This window comes from Vanellus vanellus, assembly GCF_965231255.1.
Source record: "Vanellus vanellus genome assembly, chromosome: 19".
NCBI classification, from domain to species: domain Eukaryota; kingdom Metazoa; phylum Chordata; class Aves; order Charadriiformes; family Charadriidae; genus Vanellus; species Vanellus vanellus.
Genome location: NC_138924.1, coordinates 10,236,448 through 10,264,239, shown reverse-complemented (window position 1 = coordinate 10,264,239; position 27,792 = coordinate 10,236,448). Strand labels below are relative to the sequence as shown.

General features: G+C 42.2%; 1 protein-coding gene across 3 annotated transcripts in view; it reads left to right on the top strand.

Moving 5' to 3' along the window:
* BCAS3 (BCAS3 microtubule associated cell migration factor) overlaps window positions 1–27,792 on the top strand; it is a gene marked incomplete at its 3' end in the record, with an annotated part of 391,462 nt that overhangs the window by 108,598 nt on the left and 255,072 nt on the right. For all 3 annotated transcript variants that reach the window (XM_082493341.1, XM_082493342.1, XM_082493343.1), the window contains exons 14-15: window positions 4,327–4,460; window positions 15,589–15,853. In XM_082493341.1, coding sequence (XP_082349467.1) covers window positions 4,327–4,460; window positions 15,589–15,853 — 399 coding nt within the window. The remainder of the gene's footprint in view (window positions 1–4,326; window positions 4,461–15,588; window positions 15,854–27,792) is intronic.

The window sequence follows — 27,792 nt, the reverse complement described above, 5'->3', positions numbered from 1 at the left end:
TAGGCTATCTGTGCCTTTTAAACTGGATCTTAATCATCTCTGTGGATTTGAAAAGCCACACAGTAAAAGAGTCATTAATTTCACTTAGCTGCACCCCTCATGCTATGGGTAAGCAAAATCAGAATTTTTGCAGTGAGATACATCCAAAGTAATATCTGCTTTACTCATAAATTTCCACCGGGTTCGGCGTATGCAAGACTTCCAATTGATTTCAGATGGTATCTGTTAAACAGGGATTAATGCCAGTTTGAAAAATAAGCAGGAAATCCTTGAGAATTATTCACTTTTCATCTATGATTATTCATACATAAAGTACATCATAAGAGAAAACATTTTGGACTGAACTCATGACAGCTTTAACCCATATTTCCGTCTAAACAACTTTTTGGGAAAACTGTCACAAGGTCTTTTAGAAAGCCGAGTTGAAGCTTCCTGCCCTTGAAAGTGAAAGTGAGGTAACGGCCACGATTCCCGTTCGCGTTCTCTGCTGGGAGTGGGTATTTCTGCCGGGGTGTCGCGGCGGCCTTTTGTCGCAGGGAGATGGAGAGAGAATCGACGCGGCTGAGCTGCAGTAACTGAAAACTGTGATTCTTCAGTGTGAAGTAATGAGAGCTGGAAAATACCCCCCCAAAACCCAAGTCAAAGGTTCTAAAACATCCGTGATTTATTATTTGAGTAACAGTAGTAAGAAAGATATTCCAAACTGCTGTTTTATAAATACACCTTCTTTCGCATCTGTGGTGGTGTGCATGGGACCTCTGTGTTGATACAAGATCTGCGAGTACATATTTGTATTTCAAATGCAAATGTGAGTATGAAAGGTCCTCCCTTAACTTAGGGAAAAATAGTTGCTAATATAAGCGAAGGGCCTGTTTTCCCTCGGCTTTCATCTAATAAAAAGCATTTATTCCAAACAGTGACAGACGGCAGGAGTTAAGATTAGGCATGCCAAACTGCCAAATCAGATACCACCCATCTTTCTATTTTTAAGCCAATTCCTTTCCGCCCACAAATGTATTGTCTTTCACCTCTGTACTCCTTCAAGTTAGCAAAAACAGAAAAAAACCAACCCCAAACCCAGAAACCACGAAACCCAAAAACCCCGAAGGCAACACACGTTAGTATGGAGGCAAAAACTCTGTACATCATATGGAAGTGATCAGAGCGGCAGATAGGCAAGCCCGTTTCGCGCCTTCGTTCATTCCGAGACAGTGGACGTCATCGAAAGAACCAACAGGTACCGCCGAATGCTTTCTGGATTGTTGTGCCATACGCTGTAGGGTCCGGTCCCAAAGCGAGCTCTCTAGCAGTGCCCTGCGTGGGGTAAATTGAGATCACAGATTTGGGAAAAAGCCTTTGTGAGGAGAAGGGTGAAATTATATCACGTCTGGAGTGTATTGCACCGTCCGCAGACACCTGCGCTTCTAGCCAGTACTGGAAACGAGATACCGGTTAGCTAAACAAGGGCTGGGTTTGATGGACAACGCAGGATGGTAATTCCTGTGTTTTCACTGGCTCATGATTATTACGCAGCTCTCTGTCTCCAGCTTCCAGACAGATTTTTGGCTCGTTTAAAGTGGGGTTTTTTGGTTGGTGTTTTTTCTTTTTTTACGATCTTCATTGCACTGCGCCGTGTGATGGGATACACATGAAGAATGCTGTGCTCGGATCTCTGGGTGCACTCAACTCCGCGCGTCTATTTATAAAAGACTTGTAGCACTTTGGGGGAAGAAAAGAAATATCTAGGTTTGCTGAGGCCCTCTCTTCGCTGTTGAGAGAAGCCTTATGTATTCGTCTCTTGCAGCGTCGCTTTCTCCAAAGGTCTTTTCCATCTGGAATATGAGAGAGCTCAAAAGGACCAAAAGCACACTCAACTTCTGTATAAAGCTATCTAAGGCGTGAGGAGCGGCAAACGTGGGAATACAGAAAATAAATCCTTACTGGGTTGAATTAGATCGTTTGGAATATCCTCGCTCCAGTAACAGCGGCTGCCTAATTCTAGCACACAAACCCCTGTTTGCTTCCAGCTTGCTCCACTGGAAATGCTATATATTATTGAGGACCGCACACTTCACTAGAAGGGAAGTGTATTTTGTGATGTTTCAGAACAGAATTAATGCAAATTGTGTGCATAATCCCACACTAAAGACTTGGCTGACTTGCACTTGAGCAACTTTAGCTGTATTTCCTATCAACACAGTCACTACAAATCAAGGAAATTGCCAGTTAAGCCAACATTAACATCCCGACCAACCTCAGCTCACATGCCTTCCCGCCCAAACATAATACCCAAATGCACTCACGGATTTCTCAGCTCCATAACAAACTCCCTTTCATTTCTAACGCTCGGAATCGGAGTAACCGCCTGTAACAGTAAAAGTGTGTCTACTGGAGGGGATCTTGCTGAGGTCAGAGTTAAGATTTTGCGTTTCGGTGATTTTGAGGAAATGGATGTGCGCAGCGTGGGTGGCCTCAGCTCTGTCCAAGCCCGACCAGCATCAGTGGTCAAGCTGAGAAGGAAACTTGTAGGCAATTTTGTCTCTAAATGCAGTTTGGATCTCTCTCCGATTTTGTACCTTGCTGCTGGTGGGCCTCATAGTCTTGAGCGTATTTATCTTCACCAGATCCTTATTTCATGAGGTATGGTCAGGAGGAGCCGAGGCGTGTGCCGGTTCGTGCTGCCGCGAAGCCTGCGAGGATGCTGCCTTGTCCCCTTCGGGGGTGTCGGGACGGCGCTGCTCCTCCGTGAGCCCCGATGTGCGCGCACAAACCTGCTTCGGCCTCGGGGGGAGGAGGCGGCCCTGGGGAGTGCCGCTGGGCCCGAAAAGTCAAAGCTTTGGCTGCTGAATGTCTTCTATTTGAGCCTAAGGGAAGGAGGATTCCCGGACTGCCGGGGAGGGCGGACGCTCAGGAGAGCCGTCGAGGGATGGTGTAATGGTGGTTCAGTAGAGAAGTTCATTAAACTTAATCTTTACTGAGAGAGTGCAGTACACAAGAGGATTTTTTCTTTTTTCCTGCCAGTTTAATTCTAAAATTTAAAAGTGGCATATGGTAGGACTTCCGTGGTAAGGCGCGAGGGCTTTCGAGCGGGTACTGTATAGATTTGTTTAGCAGCAGTGAGCAGAAGAGGGAAAGATGAATCGCAGAGCCGTGTGTAAATAGACCGAGAAATGACAGAAATGAGATAATCATTTATCCTTTGGATAGGTGTGGTGTAAAATGTGGAGACCTAAGTTCTCTTCCTGAAGGATAAAAGATTTCAATTACGCTTTATGTTTATCAACACAACAGAGCCACGTGGAGATTCCTGGTTTTCTTTAATAGATGGGTACCTTGAAAATTATTTAGAAGGCACTTCAGTGTAGCTGTTAAACCGCTCAAATCGCTTTGTACTTGACGTTCATTAAATGTCAGAGGATTACTTTGGGTGGTAACTTCTTAAATTTCATTAATAAGCATGGTCATATGGACATTTATAACAGAAAAATAAATCTGAAGTTTTTTTACTGTAGTCCTGAATTCTGCAATGATGTTGTACTTTTATGTACAAAAATTCTTCTTTTTTGGTATACAAACTAACTTTTATGGCAAATTGACTTCAAATATGTTTTTAAATGTTTATAACCTGGGTTATGCACTGACATACAGTGGGAGAAAAAAGTAAATAGCATATATAAGTTACTGTGATTCTGCTGATCTTCTAATTTAATCATTTCAGTACATCCATCAGTGACCTGTTTTCAATGAAGTTAGTACCTAATTTAATATTTCACTTGAAAGCTCTCAACTCTGATTTGCTGCCTTTCAAGCAATAAATCAGACGGTTTCTTTCATACACGTTTATAAGAAAGATGCTTCTTCAGGCTTGTCTTTGGTATGGGTTGTTTCGGCTGGGTTTTGATTGTTTCTTCTTCCAAAAATTATTATTGTGGAAACATCAATCTGTTTTATACTGTCTCTTTCCCAGTGAAGAGCATTGTGGGGTTTCACTCCAACGTTCATCACTTCAGTGCTTCATATGGGTCACGCCACTTCTCAACTTTAGGTAGAATATTCCTAGGTTTTTAGTTGGCTTTTATGGATTTGTATCGTGATACTTAACTAGTAACACTGTTAATATGATTTCAATTGAAGTTCTGATCCATTTTTATCAAGTGAATCCCTTTCAATTCCGTCATTTTCTGCAACTGTTTGCTTTTCTTTCCAAAGAACAAAATGTAAGCAACGCTAGTTTTTGTAGGTAGACATTCATAAGCCTCTTCTTTTGCAGTGATTAATCTCTTGTGCTTTTGTGTTTCTTTTTTCTTTTTCTTTTTTTTTACCCAGGGATGTTGCTGGTCACTACTGACACATTAGGCCATGATTTCCATGTTTTTCAAATACTGACACATCCTTGGTCATCATCACAAAGTGCCGTCCATCATTTGTATACACTTCACAGGGGAGAGACTGAAGCCAAAGTAAGTTAAACTATTTGCTGAAGAATAATCCCCCGACACCTTATACATTTTGTGTATGTTGGCACTTTAATGTTTGTTTCAGCACACAAAGAGCCTTTCTTATGTTATAGCCACGGAAAGGATAAGAGCGCAGCGTTTAACCTGGACAATAATAAATTCTTGCCCTTTACAATGAGGTGCTGTCAGATTTATTCAGATATGACACTACCTCCAAAGAGCCCCGCTTATGAGCTGTGTTTGTACTTAACCTTTTCTCATGTAACATGTTAAACATTTGTCTAGTGCCCGTGAAGCAGCTGTCAGGGTTTGCTTGGCTTTGGTGGTAAAAGCCAAAGACAGACAATTAAAAGAGTTGAAAGGAAGAGTTCATCAAAAGACTGTGATTAACTTTTATCTACGCTTTAGCAAAGTGGGGGAAGCTGATGGAGGCTGTAGGGATACTGATTTAACTTCCCAGTTTAAAAATCCCACTCTTGAAGATGGAAGACTAAATTAGGTGGAAAAGTCTGAAATTATATTTTAAAGAAATGCTCGGTAAACTGGTTTACTGGTAAAGTTGAAAAAAGTGAGAGAGATCGCTTGTACCGGCGTGGCTGTGACAGAAGCAGGGCAGCGTATTGTGCTCGAATCCTTCGCTGCAATGCTTTTAGGCATCAGGAGAGCCTCACCTTTGTAGCACCGAGTAACTGTTGGAGAACCTGTTTTAAATACATAAATAAAAATGTCACCACAGGGTAAGGAATGAGTATTGCACTCGCTGATGCAATTACACACTGAAAGCACAGACTAGTGACAGGCTGGCAGATGTAAAGCAGTGTGACAGAGAGAAGCCTCAGGCACTGTGATTATGCCCCTGACACTGGAAGGTTGGGTTATTGTGGCATCGTGACGGTGGTGCCTTCAAACCATTTCTTTTTCTACGGGTTGTGCCATTTCCCTTAAGTTTTTTTGCCTTGCCCTGTAACAAGTAGAACCTGAAAGCTTTATTTAATGCGGTAGTGGTTGATAATGTTTAAATCTGTGTGAATTTAAATTACTGGTAGTTTAAATACTCTGAAGCTTTGCCGCTACCAGTCTGGAAAGTGTAATTACTATTATAGGCAATGGTTTACTATAGGAAGGAATAACCAATCTGGAAAGGGAGAGGAAGTTAGGAAAAACTGTCCATATAAGATAATATACATAGTACTTACAAGTACTTCTTGTACATAATACAAAGGGCATTGAGATCTGTGTGTATACCTATACTCTGTCGTGTATTTGAGCATGTGCTATAATGTGTTTAATGTTTTAGAGTTATTTTTGTTCTACTTTCATACAAAAAATGGGAAATATCCTATAATTAATATTGAAAAGCAAAGCATAGTATTCCAGTCACTGTGAACAAAGATGTTCTTCTGTTTTTTACAGCTGATAAATTTGCTTTTAAGGTATACATTGGAAACCAAGCATAACGTTCTAGAGAATAAACCTTCATTGATACGCGTTTTTTGGGATATAGTATTAGCATCTCTGTGAAGGCATTGCATTAAAATTCTCAGAATCAACATAGTAAAGTTTTTTCCTAGTTTGCCACATAGTTTTCATTTAGGATGTGAACAGTATAGCTTTTGGAATGGTATAAAGTAGAGAAAATTCTAACCAGTCTGAGGCACGTTGGTGGGTTTCACAACTCCCTTGATAATTAAACTATCCAGCAACAATATCGCATTGGTACCTGCGATTCTCAATACACATCTATCATTTAAAAGATTTACATAACATGATGGAGGCTTTTACTTTTTCTTTTGGAATAACAGTACTTGTTTAGTGAGAAGAGTAGTATGTGTTGGTATTCTTTTGTTGTGTAAATTTCATGTATCGGTAGCATTAGACATGAATTTTGGAGACTGTTCAATTTAAAATTCTCAATGCAGATATTCTGAGGCACACACTGGAAGCCTCTGTACCTCCTTTCTTGGTTAGAATAGTATTTATACATTTGCAAACAGACTTTTTTCTCCCCCCTCCCCTCCCCGGTTTAAAGCTAATTGTGAATCAAGGCCAATAGTCTTAAAGGTCACCTTCTGTACTGGAGCTATAAAAAGTTCTAATTTGTGTTGATGGACATGAGTGATTATCAGTGTCAAAATTTGTTTAGCTAGTACCCATTAGAAATTGTTTAAACAACATCATTATACCCTTATTATATGTGGTATTTTAACGTCCATACTGAAATCATCTGCTTTCGTACGTGAGATTCGGGCCGATAGAGTGTCGCCACACATTTCCCAAAACATCCTCCTTTCACTCTGATGCACAAGCCGCCTTATCTTGCTTTGCGATCCATTAGCGTGTTCTTGCAAATACTTATTACTGGTGCTATAAGACAAGTTTGCTCATGGACACAAACCCGTGCATTGGTAATGTTTGTAAAAGTTGCACGTCCTGCTCTGCACGGCTGCGTCCAAGCTGCCGGACGCGCAGCAGGTCCCTCTGCGGGATCACTGTTTGTGCACTAATGGACTGTACACGGAGCACACGGTAAGATGGATTTTTCCAAGCAGTGATGGATCTGCAGTGAATGCTGTGTGTAATACACGGCGTACCAGTTTTGCTCTGGGAGCAGAAATTTGGGAGCCAAATATATTAGTGTAATATTGACAGGTACATCTTATGTTATAAGAACATTCGAATTGTAATTTCACCCAGTTTAGAATATCAGCCCTGGAGCATCCCCTTTTGCAGGGCTGCAGGATTCCTGGTCTCACTGTTACCTTGTCCTTAGTGGCTGGAGGGCTGACCGACAGCTTGGCGTTTCTCATCTGTCTCCTCAGAGAAGGGGGCAGGAGGCCCCCTCTGTCGTTCCTACACAGGAGCAGCTTAAGTGGATTAAGTTGCACGCTTAATGTATATTAAAGAAAAAGAAGCAAGTGTTGTGATTTAATAATGGTGTTTTCTGATCGATTTACTGCAATCAAGCAGTGTCTCTCAGTCACCCCCATGTCTTTCCACTGGGTCAGATGTATTAGCTCGATGGTTACTTCAGCTTAATAAAACTAAAGAATATACGCTCCATCATGCGTTAATTTTTCTAAATTCCAGTCAAATTCTGGTTTGGTTTGGGGTTGAGAAATTTCAGCCTGAAAGATTGTTTCCACCTTTTCCTGACTGCTTCTGAAATAGAGAGAGACTGGTTGGAAGGAGATCTATAGGGGTGTTGTCTCCTTTTGTGGGCATGAAGGTACTGGCCTTAGCCAAAGCGGGTTTGCGTCAGCGTTTGCAATGGGTTGGCCGCTCCAAGCAGTCAGTGGCGCTGAAATCCTACCGTTAATGGATGGGCTAAAATAGAGACTTTGTACTTTGATTTTTATTACAGGAGCAATGAAACTTAATTTTAGTGCAGAAAGTTGTGTTTGCATTGACAGTCTATCCCAACAGCTATCCTTACGCTATTTGTAATGTTCCTGTTGGATGGAGGAGAAGGGCATGAGGCTCTTCCAAGTTCCTCCACAAGATGGGCTTTCCCTGTGCTGAAACGCTGCTCACAGCAGATTGTGCTGATATCCGGTAGATATTCAATATATGATCATCCGCACTTTCTGAACAACTGACGGTCATTTTGCCCCGGAGCAGTGTCCAAAGGCACCTGCTAGCCATCTTCCAGGCGTTTTTGTGAGCAATCTTATTTTTCGGGCTCGTCGGCCCTGCCAGCCCGCTTGGCATTGGCTTCGGGATGCTGAGGCAGATGTAGACGCTGTGCTTGGGAAGGGGTGTAGACGCTGTGCTTGGGAAGGGGTGTAGATGCTGTGCTGGGGAAGGGGTGTAGATGCTGTGCTGGGGAAGGGGTGTAGATGCTGTGCTGGGGATGGGAGGTGTTCTGCGCTTGCATTCCCCTGGACACGGAGGGAAGGGTACGTGGTGGTGTTCTCCCTGACCGTTCACAGCTAGTCTCCAGCACATGCTTTGCCTTTTCTCTTTCTCCATGCTTTGAACAACGAAACAGCCTGTTACTGAGTGTTGAAGTGTTGTTATTGCAGATCTGTGTTGTATTTGCTGACTTTGAGCAGCAAATACAGGAAGAAGCCCTATCTGCTGAATAGAGCCTCCAGTTGGGACTGTGAAGATCGCTCTGTTCCTGACAAAGCCACTGACTTTTTTGTGTGGCTCAGATGAAGATGGGTTAGGATGGAAGGCAGAGCTCTGTCTCGTAAGGGAATTGCGAGGACAACAGCCATGAAAGAATGTTGAAGTGCTCAGATACTTTAGTGGTCCAAGCGATGCGAGTCCCAAGGTCACAACGTCCAAAGTTACTTTTCTGCGAACACAGAAGTCACTGTTGCAGTTACATTGCATTAATATCTTTTAGTCTTTCAGTGCCACTTACGCGTTAGAATTATTTTTTTTTTAACCTAAAGAGAACAAAGCCCATTATGTTCGATACACTGTGTTGCGTCGTGAAGGTTCGCTGTGAGCAGTGGTTGTATTTAACCATAGCAGAGGGAGAACTGACGCTCCCGGAGAATCCATGCTTGCACAATTCAGCTGTAAAGGGAAAAAATGTGCATGTGTATGTTGTGCACGGTTTGGTTAAGGATACGTTTTCTTGCCCTGTACCTCATGCATTGTAAGGCAACGCTTATTGCACTCCTGTTTTTATCCAAGAGCGTTTTGGAAGGTTTTTAGTAAAAGTATAGCATGTTCTGAACCAAGGAAGCTCATTGACTTGCAGATGAAAGTTAGACTGTCACCTGATGATCCTTTCTCTTTGATCTGAAATTGTAAACAGAAAAAAAAAAAATTCCCTGAAAACAGCATTATCTCAGCCTAGAGCAAATAAACGTAATGATAGCATCGGTGGGCTGGTGGCCAGGGCCCTCTGTAATCTTTTACGCTGTCAGACTTTTGTTATTCTGACTCCAACTGCTGTTACAACTGACTTCAGTCCGCGTAGGTAAACAGAGGGAATGATAAAAACCTTCCAGCACGGGCTGCCACGGAACGTGTGCAATGTGACGCTCTTCTGGGGAACGCATGAGTGTTTTCGGGATGGGATTTCATAGAGGCTGTTCAAGGTTGTGTCACGTACCCTGTCCAGGTAGCGAAACATTGGAATGGTTTACAAACATTTGATGTAAACCTCCACGGTTAATAGAAATTTCTTCCTATCTTTTGACATACTTCTGTAGCTGCAAGTGTTGAAATAGCCTCTGGGAGAGAGACTTTCTTATTTCTAGGAAAAAAATCTGGGGCAGTCTTGAAATAATGAAGATTGATTTAGGGAAGTTGATCAGTCTGTGATGAAAGCAGACAATAAGAAACTGCTGCAATTAGAAGGAGCTTAACTATCTTGAGGAGACGGAACTCGGAGCAGAGTGGCGTTTGCAATTGCAGTTATGAATAGAGAGCGGCGACTCTGGCCGAAGGACCCCGCTTGAATGTCTCACTGTGCCCGGAGTCTGCCACTGGTTTTATGAACTGAAATCAGTTTTGACGACTCAGAGAGACAGAGTTGGGTCTGTGTGGGTCTGATAAATCATATTGTGTAGTCCATGATTTTATTATTTTTTCATTTGTGTTTGTTGCTACATCATTTCCTTAATTTTCTCAACCAAAAAAATTCGAATACGGACCGGTTTTCTAATTTATTTTGGCCCCTGCCTCCTCAGTACTGCTGCTCTTTCTTGTTGTTTAATGACATTGGGTTTTTATTATTATTATTTCTGCCATCTCACCGCACAGCATAATTAAATACTTAAGTCATGTCCTTCAAATAATGTTATGTTTTCTCTGTGACATTGCATAGTGGGCATGAAGCTGGGCTCGGTCCTGCTGCAGTAATGCTAGTCAGGCTTTATTGTCTACAGTTTAATTTAATGCGGTGAAAAAACAAGAATATATACATTGTTCCTGGTGTAACTCACCACAACTGAAAACGGGGCACTGGTGTAAAAAAAAAAAAAAAAAAAAAAAAAGAGAGCCCTAGGAAGATCAAGATGCGTTTTAATAGTTGTTTCTTGTAATCACTATGAAAATTCGTGGGTCGGTGTGGTGAGCTTTGTTTTCTCCCTGTTGCATTACGCACACCCGTCAGGAGTGGGTTTGCCTGGGGAGATGCCGCGAGAGCCCCGTAAAGCTCCTTCTCCTTTCTAAGAAAATAAGCGATAGTATACATCTAAGCGTCGTGCAGCAGGTTAGTGCAATATTAACTTTTGGAAGCCCTGAAATGCAGAGGCGGGGGACGGGCTGTCGGGCGTTCCCAGGAGTCGCGGTAAGCAAGGTCACTGCCTGCCCCCTGCCATCGCTTGTGTAACCAGCCCGTCCTCCCACTATCCCATTTTAATCAACACCTTTCAAAAGAAGTTTCCTGTGTGCTGTGTTTTCTTTCAGTTGTGGCTCGAATTCTTAAATTTTATTTATTTTGTGAGTATGCTGTAATTAACACAGTGTTTCAGTTTGGAGAAGCTGTGGGAATAAGGAAAGAATGATAGCAAAACACTTATCTAGATTTCCATTATATAAAATAAGCGAATGTAAGTCAGCTTTGAAGCCTTCGGTTCAGATGATTTCCTCCAGATCTTCAGAATATCAGAAATAATTTTTTGATCTGTACAGTCTGGAAAGCTGATCCTCAGCAGAGCTGTTGACACATGACACGTCCTTGTAGGACTCCATATATGAAATTACCCTCCTGTCTCACTTGGGTCAGGCTCTGAACGTGGCAGCTAAATTTTCATTACATAAAAACCTCATTCAGGAGGATCTTACATCATAGTGTTTGAAACATGGGGAAATAGGATAGTGGAAGTTAAAGAGAAGTATAGGAGAAGAGTAACTGAAGGAAAACAGGAGAAGACAGTGTGAGACAGAAAAGGAGTTCCGGGGTCAGAAGCGAACACTGATGGAAAGGGCTGCCAGCGGCAAACGGGGAAGGTGAGCGAAATGGCGAAGCTGAAGGAAGCTGCAAGATGGGCTCAGGGAATGATACAAGTGTATTGGAAGATTTCTTTCCTAGTACCTGTTAAGAAAACCTTTCTCAGACTGTTATTATTTCCTTTCCAAAGAAGTACTGGATGATTTCTTTCCAAGTCATGCTAAAGCCTGCCAGAATATTTCGAACATTAATTGTCTCTGGTAGGAAAATTCTCATATTGTCCATGATTCTGAAAATACTATTGATAATTCTTTGAGGGTATTGAATTTTTATTTCGCCAAAGTCATAATATTGATACAGAGAACAGTCGGTAGACACCAGGAACACGAGAGGTGCAGGGTGTCTGGTCAGCCAGGACCCTCCTGGGTTTGACAGTACTCAGTAGGATTGGTGGAGCAAGCGGAATAGTCTATAAAATATGGACAAAGTTTCTGCAGACCTCCTGTACAAGAGGAGGCACAGAATACCCGGGTTAGCCCTGGGCGATTTGGAGGGTACATGCTGGTATCCGTCTAACGTTCTGAGGTTGTCCGAAGTGCGTTCCTTTGGGCCGGAAAAGGCTTTGGTCATCTAATGAGGACCATGAGGTATCCAGGGGTTTCACCAAGACTTTTGGATGTGCAAGGCGTAGGCTGAAGCTTAAGGAACCAAACTGCTTACAAATGAGGAGGAAGAAATGGTAGTAAAGCTCGGAGAAAGCACTGTTCCCACAAAGGTATTTAGTATGGCAATTTAAAATATCTTAAGGGTTCCCAAGTTAAACAAAATCTCAGGTCTATAATTCCCTTTACTGGCCCAGATAGAAGAGGATAGATACAATTTTGAAATGCAGACATGAGTATTAATTCCAATGTTGACCTTGAGCTATAGAGTAAACTCTGCATCGTGACAGATCTAGTGTACTTTGTACTTTATTAACATATATCTGTAAACACTATGGGGTCTTGATTGATCTTTGGTATCTAAACATTACATCATAATTAACAACAAATCCAGAAATATATTATAAATACATGAAATAATAGTACATTAACCTAAAGGACAGCAATAAATTGCAACGCTTAGCATAAACTTGAAAACCACTAATGGGCCACTGTGCAGTTTGTTTATACTAGAAGCAGTCAAGAACTCTGTGTAATGTACAGTAACAGTGTGGCGGAGAGCAGCAAGCCTGATGTGATAATTTATATTTTTTTTTTAATGGACACACACAGCTGATTTTTTTTTTTAAGTCCTTTCTGAGACTGCCGTGCTGAGCGTTCCCCTTTTTCAGCTTGGTCCACTGCTCTCTTCCACATCTGCTGGAAAGCGATGGGACTCCTTTGCATTGCAGATATGGATTTGTGCTTTTTCGTTCGTGCCCTTGTCTGAAATTGGAAATATTCTCTGAATTACCTCCTTGAACTGCCTGTTGTAGTGCTACTCATCGTTTATCTGTGAAAGACCAACAGGGCCATTTTTGAGGGTGGGAGGAGATAGGTACAATTAACAGTACCTTCCAAAGTACTTTTTGTCACTGCCGAGTAGGGTTTCATAGCTGGATTCCCTAAATCTTAATTCAGTTCACACTCATGTGTCAACACTTTTTTTTCTTGTTATTACTGAGTCTTAAACCCCTGTTTGTTCTCTGCCTCTGTGGTTTCCGCCGTATTTAGAGTAGCCACGAGCACGATTCCCACTCTCCGACTGCAGCGAGGGTTTGTGACCGTTATTTTCAAGAGAGCATTTTGGCTTATGTTGTTCCAAACTTTCTTTCTGAAGATCAGGAGTACTTTTTTTTTTTTTTTTTTTCTCTTCTGTGTAATGTTTACATGGAGAAAAACATCCTGTAAGGATTGTTTCCCAGTTTCTTGGCTTGTGTTGTCGTCGTATGCCAGGGCTGTCGTATGTGGGTTTACAACAGGATCCTAAGGATGCGTACTGAAAACTCAGTGTTGACAGAGGAACCGTTACATTTCTGTTACGCAGTGCAGTGAGATGCAATATTTTTTCCTATATTGTCTCATAGAAATGTCCTCTAAAAAGGCTCATAACACAAGAGAAGGGTACGCGGTAGATGTGAGTGACAGCAGTGATTTGGAAAGTGTGGCCGTACAATCCGTTGAGGATGAATTCCAAATGTTTGGAAAACAGTGATGTGTTCAGAGGAGTCACATCTAAAGACAAACGTGGCCATTCTTCGTGTTATTAGAAATTAAAAACCAGGGCCTTTGGTAGGATTGGGATTACATTCCAACAGCCTTAATGATTTTATTATATTTTTAATTTTTTAAGTTTTATTATATTAGGGATCTTTCTGTTGTAAGCGAGAATGGCAATGTGTATACGGTTCTTATGGTTGATTTTGACGGGCAGAAATTGCCCCTTTAAAGAGCAGGTACTTCGCTACTGCCGGTGCCACAGTTCCTCTCTGACTCCGCGTCTTTGGGGTTTCTTTTTTTGGCTCTCCTTAATCCCTGTGGGGTCTCTAATCCTTTTTGAGCAATCTATTAAGGTGAAACACTTTGTAGGCAAAGGAGGAGCTCTAAGTGCTGTGGCTTTATGTCGGTAATACCAGAATCACTGAAAGTGCTAAACCTGTCAGATTTTGGGGAGCTTGTTTAGCTATATCGTTAGCAGATCGTTTGGGTATGTCACCCTAATTGAAAAGAGCAGGTGTGTGGCGCTGTTTTTTAGTTTATCTGTGTAATGTTGATGAAGCATTTTGTGTCGTGACAGTCTGTCAGCCAAATATCTTGTCACAAGTCACAAGACTTAAATCCTTTTTTTATCTCAAAGGCTTCAGGGCTCGGTTGGAAACTTGCACTTTGATGAATACTTGCTGCTTTTGTCTGGAGTAGCTGGAGTGCATTTCTGGAATATTTGTCAAGATTTTATCAGTGTTTACTCGAATTTGAGTACCTAGTGTATTGTAAAACTGGCTTCAGTGAAATCTTAAAGAATTTTATTTAGTTTATGCTGTTTAATAATATAATGAAAACTAATCTTTCGTCTATATGTTTGTTTGCCGTGTTAAATCCCTCTTGCGTACGTGGCTCTTTTTAGTCAGCTTTTACCTTTAAAAACATTTTTGGAAGAATTGTTTTAGGATTATTTTTTTTTTCTGTGATAAATCATTTTAACCTAGACTACTTGTTTTTTTGAGTTGTCTGCCAGTACAGGGTTGGAAACAAACTTTAATCTCTCTTTTAAAGCATTCCTTCAAGAACAAGAATTTGCTTTTCATCAAAGCGTTGTGTAAAGCACACTTAAAAGAGAATTAAATCCTTCTGGACTTTGTATCTGAGATCTGTGCAAGGAGCAACTGTAGTAGAAAATATTTAACTGTATTTTTAGATTTGCTTCAAGACCGACCATTTTAAGCTAAAATAAGACATGCATTTTCAAGCGGTGGATAAGTACTCGTATGCATAAGAAGAAATCTAACTGGGGTCTTTCCTGGGACTTTAATAGCTGATTAATAAAGACTGGGATATGTAAAATGGAGGGGGTTTATAGAGAGAAATGGCCAAAGCAGTTCAGTTTCTTGACAGAATTTTGAAACCAAAGATGAGCATAGGTCCAGCGATACCTGGATAAGGGTAATTCCACCGAGGGATAAACGGGTAGTAGCAGGATTAGAGACCATTATAGACAGCTTTTGAAAATACTGGTCATTGATTTTTGGTTTGTTAAGTTATGTAGGATGTGGTATTTCTGTTGACTTAAAATTTTGAGTGCCAGTGTTTGTCAAAATCAGGCCCAGTGGTGAGATGTCTTTCTTGTTCTCATCCCTCCCTTTTGCCCTTTTTGGGTAATCTCTAAAAATTAAAATAAACAAGCAAATAACAAAACATGTAATTGAAATGATTTCCCAACTCTTTTTAGAACTAAATTCTATTTGAAAATTACACCAAGCTCTTGTGGCTTTCTGTAGTACTTTGCAGCATGGTTTGTTTTCGTAAGTTCAGGTCTGTTGAAAAGAGAAATCTCAGAATGTTTGGAGAAGTACACAAACTTTGGAACTGGGGATTATACTGCAACATATATACAATATATACCAAATACTAAGTTCATTGGTACATTTGCAAAAATTCAAGTTATTGCCTAAGATTAGGGGGTTTTATTCACCTTTCCGATTAAGATTTGTGTTTGTTTAAAACATGATAGTCCATTTCCTTTGTCAGATGTCTGCACGTCAGTGACGCATTCCCACTTCTCTCCTCTCTTTTCTAGGTCCAGGATATCTCCTTCAGCCATGACTGTCGTTGGGTCGTGGTCAGCACACTTCGCGGCACTTCCCATGTTTTTCCCATCAATCCTTACGGCGGCCAGCCCTGTGTCCGAACACACATGTCACCCCGGGTGGTAAATCGCATGAGCCGATTCCAAAAGAGCGCAGGGCTGGAAGAGATCGAGCAAGAGCTGACATCGAAACAAGGAGGACGCTGTAGCCCTGTCCCAGGCCTCTCAAGCAGCCCATCTGGCTCACCACTCCATGGTAAATCCCTTTTTTTCTTATTTTCCTCCCATTTACGTTGTCAGGAAACCTTTCCCCTTGAGTCATCTGTGCCTGTGTCCTCCGTACCTGCGTCCTCAGTACCTGCTGTGTAGCCGCCTCACAGGATGGTGGGGGTCTCCCAGTGCCACCCCCTGCCAGAGCAGGGGCACCTCCAGCAGTGGCACAGGACATGTCCAGGCGGGTTTGGAATGGCTCCAGAGTGGGAGACTCCCCCCCTCTCTGGGCAGCTGTGCCAGTGCTCTGCCTCCCGCACGGGAGAGAAGTCCCTCCTCAGGTTGAGATGGGACTTCCCACGGTCAAGTCTGTGCCCGTTCCCTCTTGTTCTAAAAGAAGAACTCAAAAAGATTCGGTTCCTGACTACTTTGGAGATGCTGGCCTAAAGATTTTCATAGTCTTCCAGCTTTGCATTTCAGTAGCATTTGCTAACAGCCCGAACAACAGAAACGTTGATTTTACTGGAGATTGCAAGAATTGATTTGGTTCGTTCTGTTTGCCCACGTAGTTTGTGCCACTAAAAAATGAGTTTCGTAAAATACGGTGCAGCAGATATTGGGCAAAAATATGTAACGTATGCAGATACTGTAGGAATGAGCCAAGGTATAAATACTTCAGAAAGATGGTTCTAGTGTTGCAACTTGCTTAAGTAAACTGTGCTATCACAGATGTGTTAATAATTTCCACTTTAAACTGAAAGTTTTGGGGTCTTTAGGTTTCAAGTTTTGTTTCCACCTAGCACAAGGTCAGTAATCTGGTCTATGTTCAAATGCAGTTGCCTAAAAGTCTCATTGCTCATCGGCCTCAACGATCGTGAAGCACATCTGGATATCTACAATAAATGCTGTTTGGGGAGAGATGTGGAAACGAGGCAATGTGAAGTTGATGGCATACATTTTTGTCCACTTTTGTGTGTGTCTGTGTGTGTGTGAGCAACGTGGCAAATAATGTACAAAGGAAAAAAAAAAATCTGTAAGAATTGATCTGTACATCCTATTCCTGTGGTGGACTTGCTTTGGAGAAACTAAAAGGCCATGAAGGGGAACCTCTAAAAAAGTCATCATTGTCCCAGCTGCTTCAGTTTCATCTTTGCTCTTCTTTTTGCCCTTCTCTTTCCTGCGCTCTGAACTAGAAGCTGCTTTGTTTGGATTCAGGATTTGCGGCATCCTTACCCCTCTTTTCCGTTAAGAATAAGTCACAGCTTCCATTGAAGTGAAAGTCTCAATAGCAGTTTGGTACGGGTGGCCTGAGAGTATGAAACATGGCAAGGAACAGTCCCTCTTGCCCAGTTATGAGTAGGATTAGAAGCGCTCGTGAGAGCCCAACTGTGTGCTCTCATAGTCAGCATCTTTGCTGCTGTAGAGAGAACCTTTGTGGGATTTCTGAATCAAAGGAACATTTTTATGACTCGTTGATATTAAGGGAACCAGACTCGTCTCAGAAGAAGCCTCTGGGTTTTCTCCTTTCTTTGGACCTTTCTAAACAAAGTTTTCTGCATAGCTGCTCCGCAGCCATGCTCTTCTGCCTGCAGCCACTGGAAGGCACCCAAAACGTGATCTGTAGTTTCCTCCTCCTTGGAGACATTTCTGAATCTCCCGTTTTCCTTTCTCTCTCATCGCTGCACAGCAGCTCAGCGTGTCAGGCTCGGAACAGGCTGGGGAGTGCTGTAAAGGTTTCCTATGGCACATCCGACCCCTTTTAACTGTTGACATCACGTAGAGGAGAGGAAGGAACTATCAATTTGTGTAGCTTTCATCCAACCAATTCTGTTTTCTGTCAAGGGAAATTGCAGTAAGTTGTAGCCTCTGCAGTACTCGTAGGTACATTTGAAGTTTTGAATAGATTTTATGGGTTTTGGTTTTTTAAAGAAGAGATGCAGTTTCATTTGCTGTAGGAGCTTCAGTGGTGGACAGATTTTCTAGGTAGGAGAAGGACACGTGGACAAGTTACTGAGAGAAAGGGAGCAGCATTTGTGGAAGTGTCTCAAGAGTTTTAAGATTTCGGTTTTCAAATGTCTGTCTTGAAATACAAATAAATCAGATTTTTTTCAAGATTTTTGTGCAGTCACCATTGCTTGAAAATTAGCTCTGTTTATACTGTTAGTGCCACTTGATGGCTGCAGGTGGGCACTGAGAAATAAGAGAGGAGGGTAACTTCATTTTCTGGAGAACTTCACGCAGATGGTGCCCATCACGTTCTCACGGTGTAGCAGGGTTTGAAGCTGGACACGTACTAAGACTCTGTGTTGGTAACTTGCAAACCTTCCTAAGAGGAATTTCCACGAGCAAGTTGTGGGGATCGTATGGAGGAGATAGCAGAGTTGGCTTCAAAAAAAATCTCAGAAAAAAAGACAAAATAATTTGTTTTAAAATGATCCATTTGCTAAAATATTGTAATGCATTTAGTAATATTACTGCTGCTTTTTAATGTCAGTACTCTTTCAGTTTACTTGGCTGAAGGCAGGCAGGATATTGAACCATATTATATACCTTTTATAAAAAGCCAGTTATCATCAACTTTGGAAAAAAAAAAAACCTAACTGAAGTTCACAGTGACTTTCAGTGGAGGGATTTTGTGAGTGTGTGTGGCAGCTGGATTAGCCAGAGACCAGTGATTATTTTAATTTGTGAACTGAGATGTGTTTACTCAGATTGTTACAGCTCCTTATCATATTATAATGTTAACTTACTGTTGTTTGGCGGAGTTACGGCAGTCTGGTGACAGGACTCAGTACTCACAACAGAAAAGAGCAGTTCTGCGTTTAATTCTTTGCTTTACTTTTAACTCGCTGTGTGACCCTTGGTAAACTTTATTCAGCTGATTTTGTCCATCAGCTTTTTACTGTGTAACAAGAAGAAGAATCTCTGTGTTCCCCGTGTGTGGAATTCCTTGACGCTTGAAGTTTTCTTCAAGAAGAATAACTGTTACTTTCCTTAATCAACCCTCTAAATGCAGCTGATGATGATGGAAAGAAACGTGGAGATCACATCCTGCAGAGCACCAGTACACTGTGACAAATTGTTGAGTAAGTGGCAGATTCAGAGAAGGTTGTGATAAACTGGCTTTATTTCTGGAGGATTTTTTTGCACTGAGTCGTGTCATCACGATTTGCCTCCTACGTCCTTTGCAATCTCGAAAGGTTTCGGTAAGCCCTAAGTTAGAAAAAGTGCAGTTAATCCTCCTGCTAATATTTCTGTGGCATGACAATAGCTTTGCCACGACCTTAGGCCAAAGGACCAGACTTCTGTGCCCAAAGCGCTTGCTTGTTATCTTCTTTTTTGGATTAGCAATTGTAACCTATTGATGTTAACTTGTGATTAGCTTTTGTTCCTGTAAATATTTTCAGAGTTCAGGCTTTGTAATATTTTTCTCACTTGTTTTTTAACTCCTAGTTTCAAAATGAATCTGTTTGCTATGTATATAGTAGCAAGGTGATCTATTTACATTTTGCTGGAGCACCCTAGGAACTGTTTACCCACACAGGGTACGCCTTTATGGGGGGGTGGGGATGATTTCATTTCCAAATGAATCATCGTTTGGCTTTGTTCGTTTTAGCAGAATGAAGTAAACTGTTTAGTAGGGGATGATAAAGAGGTATTTCCTTTGCACCTTTTATAGCTAACACAGATTTTGTTTGGGTTATTCTGTCTGTTAATCCAGCGAGGTTATATTTTTGTCATTCCGTCGGATTGCCAGAGTGCGTTGTCAGTAATATCTGAGTTAAGTTGGGATCCTTTTATGGGCTTTTACTATTATAAGACTATTACGACATCAGTTGGTTGTGGGGCTGAACATTAGGGTAGTGTATGGCCTTACGTGACCTTTTTACTCATATAAAATGGGGTTTGTGGTGCTTACCTGTCTCACAGGTACACTGTGTGGATTAATGCATGAGTAATTAAACCAGAATTACACCCTTGATTACACAAATATAGCCCCTGTTACCTTCAGGATGCCTATATGTGAATAGCAAGGAGCATTTAGCTGTCAAAATGTAATGCTTTACTTGGAAGATTGAAAGCTCTGTGTAACTCTGATTATTTTTATTCTGCAAATTAAAGTTCCCAGTATGTTGTTCTTGTTACTGCTGGCACCACCAGTAAGTTAAAGTCTCTCCAGCTCTGCTTGGAGGTTTTCGCTGTTGCTGACTGCAGGAATTTGCAGTATCAGAACATGCCGTAGAGTGAGGTAAGCACACATGGAGCTATAGCTACACACCCACACCTACTAAAAACAGTCAATAATAATATGATACTCTCTGAATCCGTCTTCTCACTTTGTTGGGGATTGAAGTATTTCTTCGGATGCTGTAGTTTTGCCAAAAGACCATTCATAATGCACAGTGGTTCTGTTTCACGTGTAATTCCTATGCAGTACGTGAATTTAGAATGATGAAAAAACATGTTGTTCTTTATATATGGCCTTCGGACTTGTATTTAGCTCTTTGTAAAGATTTTAGTGTAGGACATTTTTCATTGCGAAAATCTTCTTTAATTTTAGAAATCAAAAAGGGGTTCTCTCACTTTTTCTTCATTCGTTGCAATTGCAACTTGCTTAAAATCCAAGCATAAAGCTAGAAGTTTGATAAACATGCAGTCTGGGATGCTTTAAATATTTTCATGTTACTTTTTGCTATTTCCCAGAGTGAAACTCCTTTTACTAGAAGAATTCTGATGGGAAAGCAGAGTTGAAAGGACTGACATCATCAGCCCTTCCTGAAAAACAGATTGGTTTCCTTTAAGTAACACTCACTTAAGAAACCACCTATTTAGACAGAGGCAGACAAAAATAGTTTCAAAGAAAATTAACTGTATAATAACTTAAAGCACTGGAGGGCAGTTCCTTGCCAGGGTTGAACTCCAGAGCTGGCGCTGTAAACGCCGCTTGAAAACAGAGGTTTGAGGAGTCTCTATGAAGCTTTACTTTTTCTCTGTGTGAATTGTAGCTTCTCCCGATAGAAAATAGCTTTTATAAACGTATAGAAACAGTAAAAAAAGCTGCGGAATAGGCCTGATTTTTTATTTTTTAAGGTGCTTGTAAAGTCCCTGCGTGTTTCGGCGTTTCGCTGCGCCACAGCAGCGCACTTGGATGGGTTTTTTTACTTATTTAAATGTACTTTTAAATCATTTCTTTGCCAGTTTCGTCTCGGAGCCGAAACCCGCCCGCAGACCCCTCTCCCCACCCCATCACCCCCCGCCCCGACCGGCGGAGCCCCGGCAGGGGGCGCCCTCCCCCCGGCCATGTCTCCGCCGGGGCCTGGGCGGGGCCGGGGCGGGGTCTGGGCGGGGCCGGCCACGCCCTCCCGCGCCGCGCCGGCGGGGACGGGGACGGGGACGGGGACGGGGACGCGGCTGGGGCTGGGGCTGGGGCTGAGCAGCGGGTGTTCCTCCTGCCGGCTGCCGCTGGGTCCCTTTTAAGAGCGCTGATTTCAGTCGGGAGAAATCGCGATTGTACGTGGCTTCGCTCGCACCGGTGAGCCCTAAACACGCTCTTCGGGGCGCTCCTGGTTGTTTGGGGCTCGGTGTAAAACGCTTCCCCAGCGGCGGCGATAAGGACGGAGCTGCTTTCCTTTAACGCGGGGAGAACCGACCCCGCGGTCGCTGAGCTGCTCGTGTAGAGCCGCCACACTCCCGGGCGCCGGGCAGCCGAAACCGCGTAGCCATCCTCTTGATTTCACACTCTGGTTTGAAGTTTCTCTTTCCATTCTATAAGGCAATCGGGGAAAAAAAAAAATAAAAATTCACCTGGTGGGAATTTTCTGCTAATGACTTTTAGAGACCATTACTTCCTTCTGGAAAGGTCCCAGGGTTATGCGATGCCTCTTGGCTACGGAAGCCCCCCGGAGCCCGTGGGTTACAGCAGCCCCCAGATTCCACACATAGAGCAGGGGAGAAGAGGTACCAACAGCTGACCATAAGCACCAATTTGGGTACTGGCCAGGAGCTTACTGGTTGTAAATGAGCTGTGGGTTTAGCTGCCTTTTTTTTTTTTTTTTTTAAATGGATAGAGAATCAGTGGAGTGAAAGAAGTGGGTGGTATATTTTGGATAGTTTCTGAAGTGGAAGGAAAAGATCCATTCCCTTCTGATAAGTAGGGAAGTAGACTGATAAATTCTGTCACAAGGGAAGTTCGTGTCTGTACATAAAGTGTTTTAGAAGTGGGCTTTTGTAAACAGTGTAGATCCGAGACTGGGGCAAATGTATGCTTGCCTTTATATTTGAAAAAGCAGTTGCGAGTATTCCAGATAAATTGAAAATTGAAGGAGACTGACATCAGAAGGGAATTGCAGTTCTTGAGATATGAAGTGTAAAAATATCTGACTGAGTGATTTAGCACAGCAAATGCCATAGCAGTGGTCAAAGCAAACTGTTTCAGAAAGATTGTGGGTAGACAGGCGGAGGGGAAGTAATAGGCAGTGCACAGGAGACCGGGATGTCAGAGATGGATCGCGAGGTGAAAGGAAGGTGGAAGGCAGAGAGGAGTTGGATTACCACAGATGTGAGCGTCCCACTGAAGTTTTCCTGTCAAGATGGATGATTTCAGCCTTGGTAACATCAAACTGAAGAAAATTTCTATAGGGTCAAGTGTTGATGTGTCAGAGGCATGTACAGAGGGAGTCCAAGGAGAAGTGGTAACTGGATTTTTAAGTGTTTCTCTGAAAATGACTTAATAAAATGACATTTGGGGATTCTATTATTATGTAAATTGTTCCCTCGATTACTTCCTCTTAATTTACAGTAAAACGCTGGTTTTGCATCTGCAAATCTCACCAGTCAACCAGGTATTTAAAGACAGGCTGGTGCGTTTCCTTCTGGTGCGCAGTGAGTAATAAAGACATCCTGCAGATTACGCACTGCTTTTGGTAGGGCTTTGCAGTCTTTGCCAATTGGAAATTGATAAATAGCGATATTAGTGATGCACAAAAAGGAACGTGCTCAACTGCTTTATGGCTTCTCAGGATGCTTTATGTGTCTGTGCAGAGGACAAGACACGCTTGTATACAGCTGAACGGTGTTTTAAGGAGAAATGAGTGTGATCAGCATAAAGGCAGTCACTAAGATTGAGCTTTGTAATGAGAAGCCAGCTGAAAGGAGCTGGTCACTGAAGGAGTGATGCAGGAAAGGTTTTCTGAATGGTGTTTGTGTCCAGAGCACAGAAGGGGAAAGGCGGAGATTAGGTCAGGAGAAGGGAGGTCTGGCAGAGTGGAGACAGCATGGGCCAGAAATTTGTTGGTGGGTCAAGGAATGTAAGGGGCTTGAGGGAGCTGCAATCAGTGAAATGACAAAAAGTAGCTTTGCTCACCTGATACGAGCCTGTAATATGTTTGATCAGAAGGTGAGAAAGTAGAATCTAGAGGTTTTTCAAGAGACTATATCAGCTAAAGGAGGAGGTTTAAGTATTGAGGGTGTTGTATGACAAGTAAGGTTCGCCATGAAGGAAGGTGAAAGCACGTGAAGCTCTGTGTTAGTAACCAGTGAGGGAAAGGAATGGGACAAGAGCTGGTGGGAACAAGCGTTTTATCTGATGGACCTGCTGAGTTGGAGCCCAAACACCTCTGCTTCTCCTGGCAAGTGGGTATTTGGGGCACAGCCGCTGTTGAGAGGGAATCCGGGGCTGATCCCTCGTGCCTGCAGCCTGAATCAGAGTCCCTGTGTATATGATCGGTGATTGATTATGCAGTAAATGGGTGCTGCCCTTGTTGTCTTTTTTCAGTTTATTATTCTGAAGTAAGGCATTTAAATCAACTGTGCATTATTGGTAGTCTGAAAAATGTAAACACTTTATGAAAAGAAATGTAAGCATTAAGATTGGAAATAAAATATCCTTGTATTTTTTAAAAGGTTTATCTTTACCCTTAAATATGCTGATTGGGCTTATTCTTTTTGCTTAGTCTTTGTGGGCTGTTAAAATCAGTTGCTTTTTCCCATCTCAAGGAAATGCATCTTTGACACTTCTCATGACCTGAGTCACGATGCTGTCACAGAGCCAGAAAACATCCTTAACGGTCATGGGTAAAAGAGCAGAGCTGCCGAGGGTGTGTGGTGGGTGGAAGAGGGAGAGAGAGTGCTATGGTTTACTTCAGTTCCTATTCTATGGGTGTTTCAGACAAGCCATTTATTATAATTATCCATGGATATTATTATCAAGTTCTCATATGCAGCGGTTCTCAAGGCACTTTTTTTTTCACATAACTTGGGATAAATACTGTGTATTCAACCTGGATTGAATTCAGATGCTAAAATCTTTGTGCTAATTGTTGCAGCTAGCGCAAGGGAAAATAAGGCATGGGTAGAAAGGTAGAAAAAAAGGCCACAAGTGCATTAACATGTAGTATATCGTCAATACTAAACTCTAATAAGCAAAGCCCTTTGGGTAAGGGACTGCTATTAAACTTTCTGTATCTCCTCACCCAACACAGCTGCATACAGAGGTGTCCTTCAGAAATTCCCAGACCATTCATTTGCAATTTCTAAGACAAGCTGACCAGTTTTCTGACTCTGTTGTCCCAATACAAAAAAAAAATTAAGTTCATAAAGATCATTTAATTCTGTATCATTTGGAAGAGAAGTCTGAAGACACTCAAATTTTCTAAAGTTCACAGTGCTGAAGTATCTTGGAGTCATCCCTGAAAGAAGGCTTTGAATTCAAAACTGTGTTGATATGAATTATGATGGATAGGCACGACAAGGGGCAGTAATAGTGCATACTTGTTTTCTCAAGCGCTTCATCATTCACCAGCAGACAGTGTTAGTAAAATTCCCATGTGCAAGAAATGGGAGTAACACAGTCTCTACCCAGAGCCTAGAAGCTGCCTGTAGTATGATAACCTCATTAGTGGAGTGTCTGAGCTCACGTTGTCCTTTCCTCAGAAGACTTTGCAAACTCAAGTGCGGTGCTGTGGTAGCTACAGCCACAGCTTCTGGTCCAGAGCTGGCTTACGGCCCGGCGTAGGGGAGGATGGGCAGTGCAACCTTCGCATTTGTTTGCAGAATACTCTGTAGCTATACCCGCAGTAGTTACAAGAAACTGATCTTGCACCCTTTTCATTAGTGAAGAGCTGAAGGTGCAAGGTCTGGTACGAATAGGACGGCAAGGTCTGGACCCCTCCCTGCCCATGGCTGGCGTTCACTGGAGATGACCCAGGAGCAGAAAGGCCACTTTGGCTGATTTTCTCAGTAACCACCATCTGCCGCAAACCAGCTGAAGTGTTGCTGCTGCTCCAGCTTTATGGCCCTGCAAAGGCTGGAGCCAACAGCTGGCAAACAAGTCTTGTTGTTGTTTTTACTTCAAGGAGAGTTTTGCCCATAAATGGACTTGAGCTTTGCACCAACAATATTTTTAGTTAAATAAGTCCTGAAAGATGATTATTACACCAGACTTGTGTGTGTGGTGGTGGAGGGGTTGTTTTCTAAGGAAATGCTTCAAGGCACCTTTACTGTGCAGCTCTTTGAGGAACTTTCGTGCAGCAAACCGGTATCCGTACAAAATGAGGAGGGGAAACGGCAAGGGAAGAAGCAGACATTAGCTTCAGATTTTCAAGGAGATATTTTTTACACAAGGTGGTTGTCCTCCTTTTATACTATGGATGTCCTCACAGCTGCTGCCGAGAGGTGCTGTGGGGCCTGGGACACTGCCACTGTTCCGGCAAAAGTGGCTTCCTTTCCGTTTTGGTTCCTCTGGACTGTCTAATTCCTTTTCCATGCAGGAGAAGAAGAAATAGGCATGGAGGTAGGCAAAATGGCCAGCTGGACATCACTAATTACAGAAGTAAATGACAGGTCAAATCCCAGATAGAGCTTGAGGTTTGAACTGTTCTTTCATAATCCATCGTTGGCCAGGTAGAGGTAATGGGCAGCAAAAGGGTCATGGCAGTTCCTTTTCTCTTCCAACCTTTGCCAAGGACAAGAGGAGACTTTTGGGTATCAGTGGGATGCTTTATAACTGAGAGACAGTTTTTGAAACTGAAAATAGTAGAAGAAAGAGAAACTTTGGAAGGAGGAAAGGAATATTATGAGGCCATGTTCAGATTTTGAGTAGATGACGCTGATGAGCAGTTGGAAGAGCTGAAGTTCAAGGAGCTCGGGTGAGAGGGCAGAGGACTCTGTCTCATCAGTAGCTGAGACACTTGGACTGGCGCTTGCATGTCTCAGCAGAGTATTCTGACTTACGAGCTTGCCTGTCACCATCACATGCCTTTTCCTGGATGCAAATAGAGAGAAAGTTCTGCTTTCTTAGGGTAATCATGAGATTTAGTGCAGCTGTGTTTCAAAAGGTTCACTATCAAGCGGTTTTAAACATTGTGAAAACAACCGGCTGCATTATTTTCTCCCATCCATTTCAATGGAATTAAGTTAGTGATAGGTTTTGGACTTGCACCAGTTTAGCTGAGAGAAAAATTTGCTCTAAGTAACTAGATCATGTGCGCATACATGCGGTAGCTAATACATAATATTCTTCCTTTAATGGGTCTAATTGTATTGGAAACATTGAGGGTTAGGGTGTGAAATGAGGGTAAATTTGGTAGGATACAATTCAAGGAAATTGCAATGTAACTTTGATTTAGAAACAATCATTAGCTAAAATAATTAGTTTCCTGACTTTTTTTAGGAAGATGTGTAACATTTTACAAAGAAAGATAAAACATGTTTGACTGAATAAAACAAAACATAAAAGAAAAAGCCCTCTTTGGCAGTAATTAGTGCTCGTGGTGTTGAGTGTGTTTCTCAGGACGCTATTGAGTTTGTCTGTCAAGCTCTTCCAAATGACTTCTGCGAGCCAGCATTGCTTCCGCAGGGTTCTCTATTCAGGTCACAAGGCAGCATTTCTCACCAGGGCGCTGCTGTTTCCTCTTCCGACTGTAGTAGATTACAGATTATACTGGAACATGTCTGAGAAAAGGTCAGAAATGAGGGTGAAAGTCTTGGAACTGAAGCTGGGAAGCTTTCCATTCTCATCCGGGAAACTTTTTGTATTGAATAAAAAGCAAAGCAAAATAAACCACCACATTCATGACACTTCTGTTTTTCCTGCCATTTTCTGTCTGCCAGTTAGAAAGGATTTTATTTCCCTTGCATTATACGATTAGTGCTTGTTTAGTTGAGGAATCTTCAATGTTACACTAAACAGAAATAATGGCCAAACACAGTTCGTTCTCTAACAGCTTGGCCTCCACATGATTGCATGGCCTCCTCGAGTTACTGCAGTTTTATTTACCAAATTAACAATGTTTATATGTAGTGTTAATGTCAGTAGACTACACGGTATACTTTGAAATACAGTCTGTTAAATAGTGTAAGATATAAAAGCTAATCAAGTGGGTTTGGAATTTTAAAAACACTGCATTACAAAGCTTTTTGTGTTGGAGTAATGGAAGAAAAATGAAAAGAATCAACATAGAATCATTTTATTATGAGGCTGAGAGGTGCTCAGTGCCGCTTTAGTTTTTCATGTAAAGCATATAGAGAAACTAAAATCTTTATGATCATTGTGTTCCTACCAGAAAAACTGCCTGGGCCAAGTCCTGTTACCTTGCTCACCAACAGGGTGGGATTTCTCTATGCAAAAGAGGATCCCACAACCCTCAAATGAGGAGACATGCCGTCTGCCAGGGGGAATTTCCTGGGCAAAATGATTTCATTTCAGTTAGGCGGTAAGTTGATGTTTGCACCCCTGAGGTGCTAGGGTGTAGTTTTGGTTTTAAGCTCGGTTGAGAATTACTGGGTTCCCTTTCCATCCGATGGGGTGAGGCTGTTGCCTGCCTGTGGGGCTGGGGTCTGGTACCGATGTGTTAGAGCTGGGTTTAGACCGGATCAGAGGTGATTTGGTTTCATTAACGTGGTGCTACGCGTGAACTAAAGAGCAAAGCAACAGTGGGGCTGCATCAACAGAATTCTTTAGGATCTAACAAAGTATCTTTGCTTAAC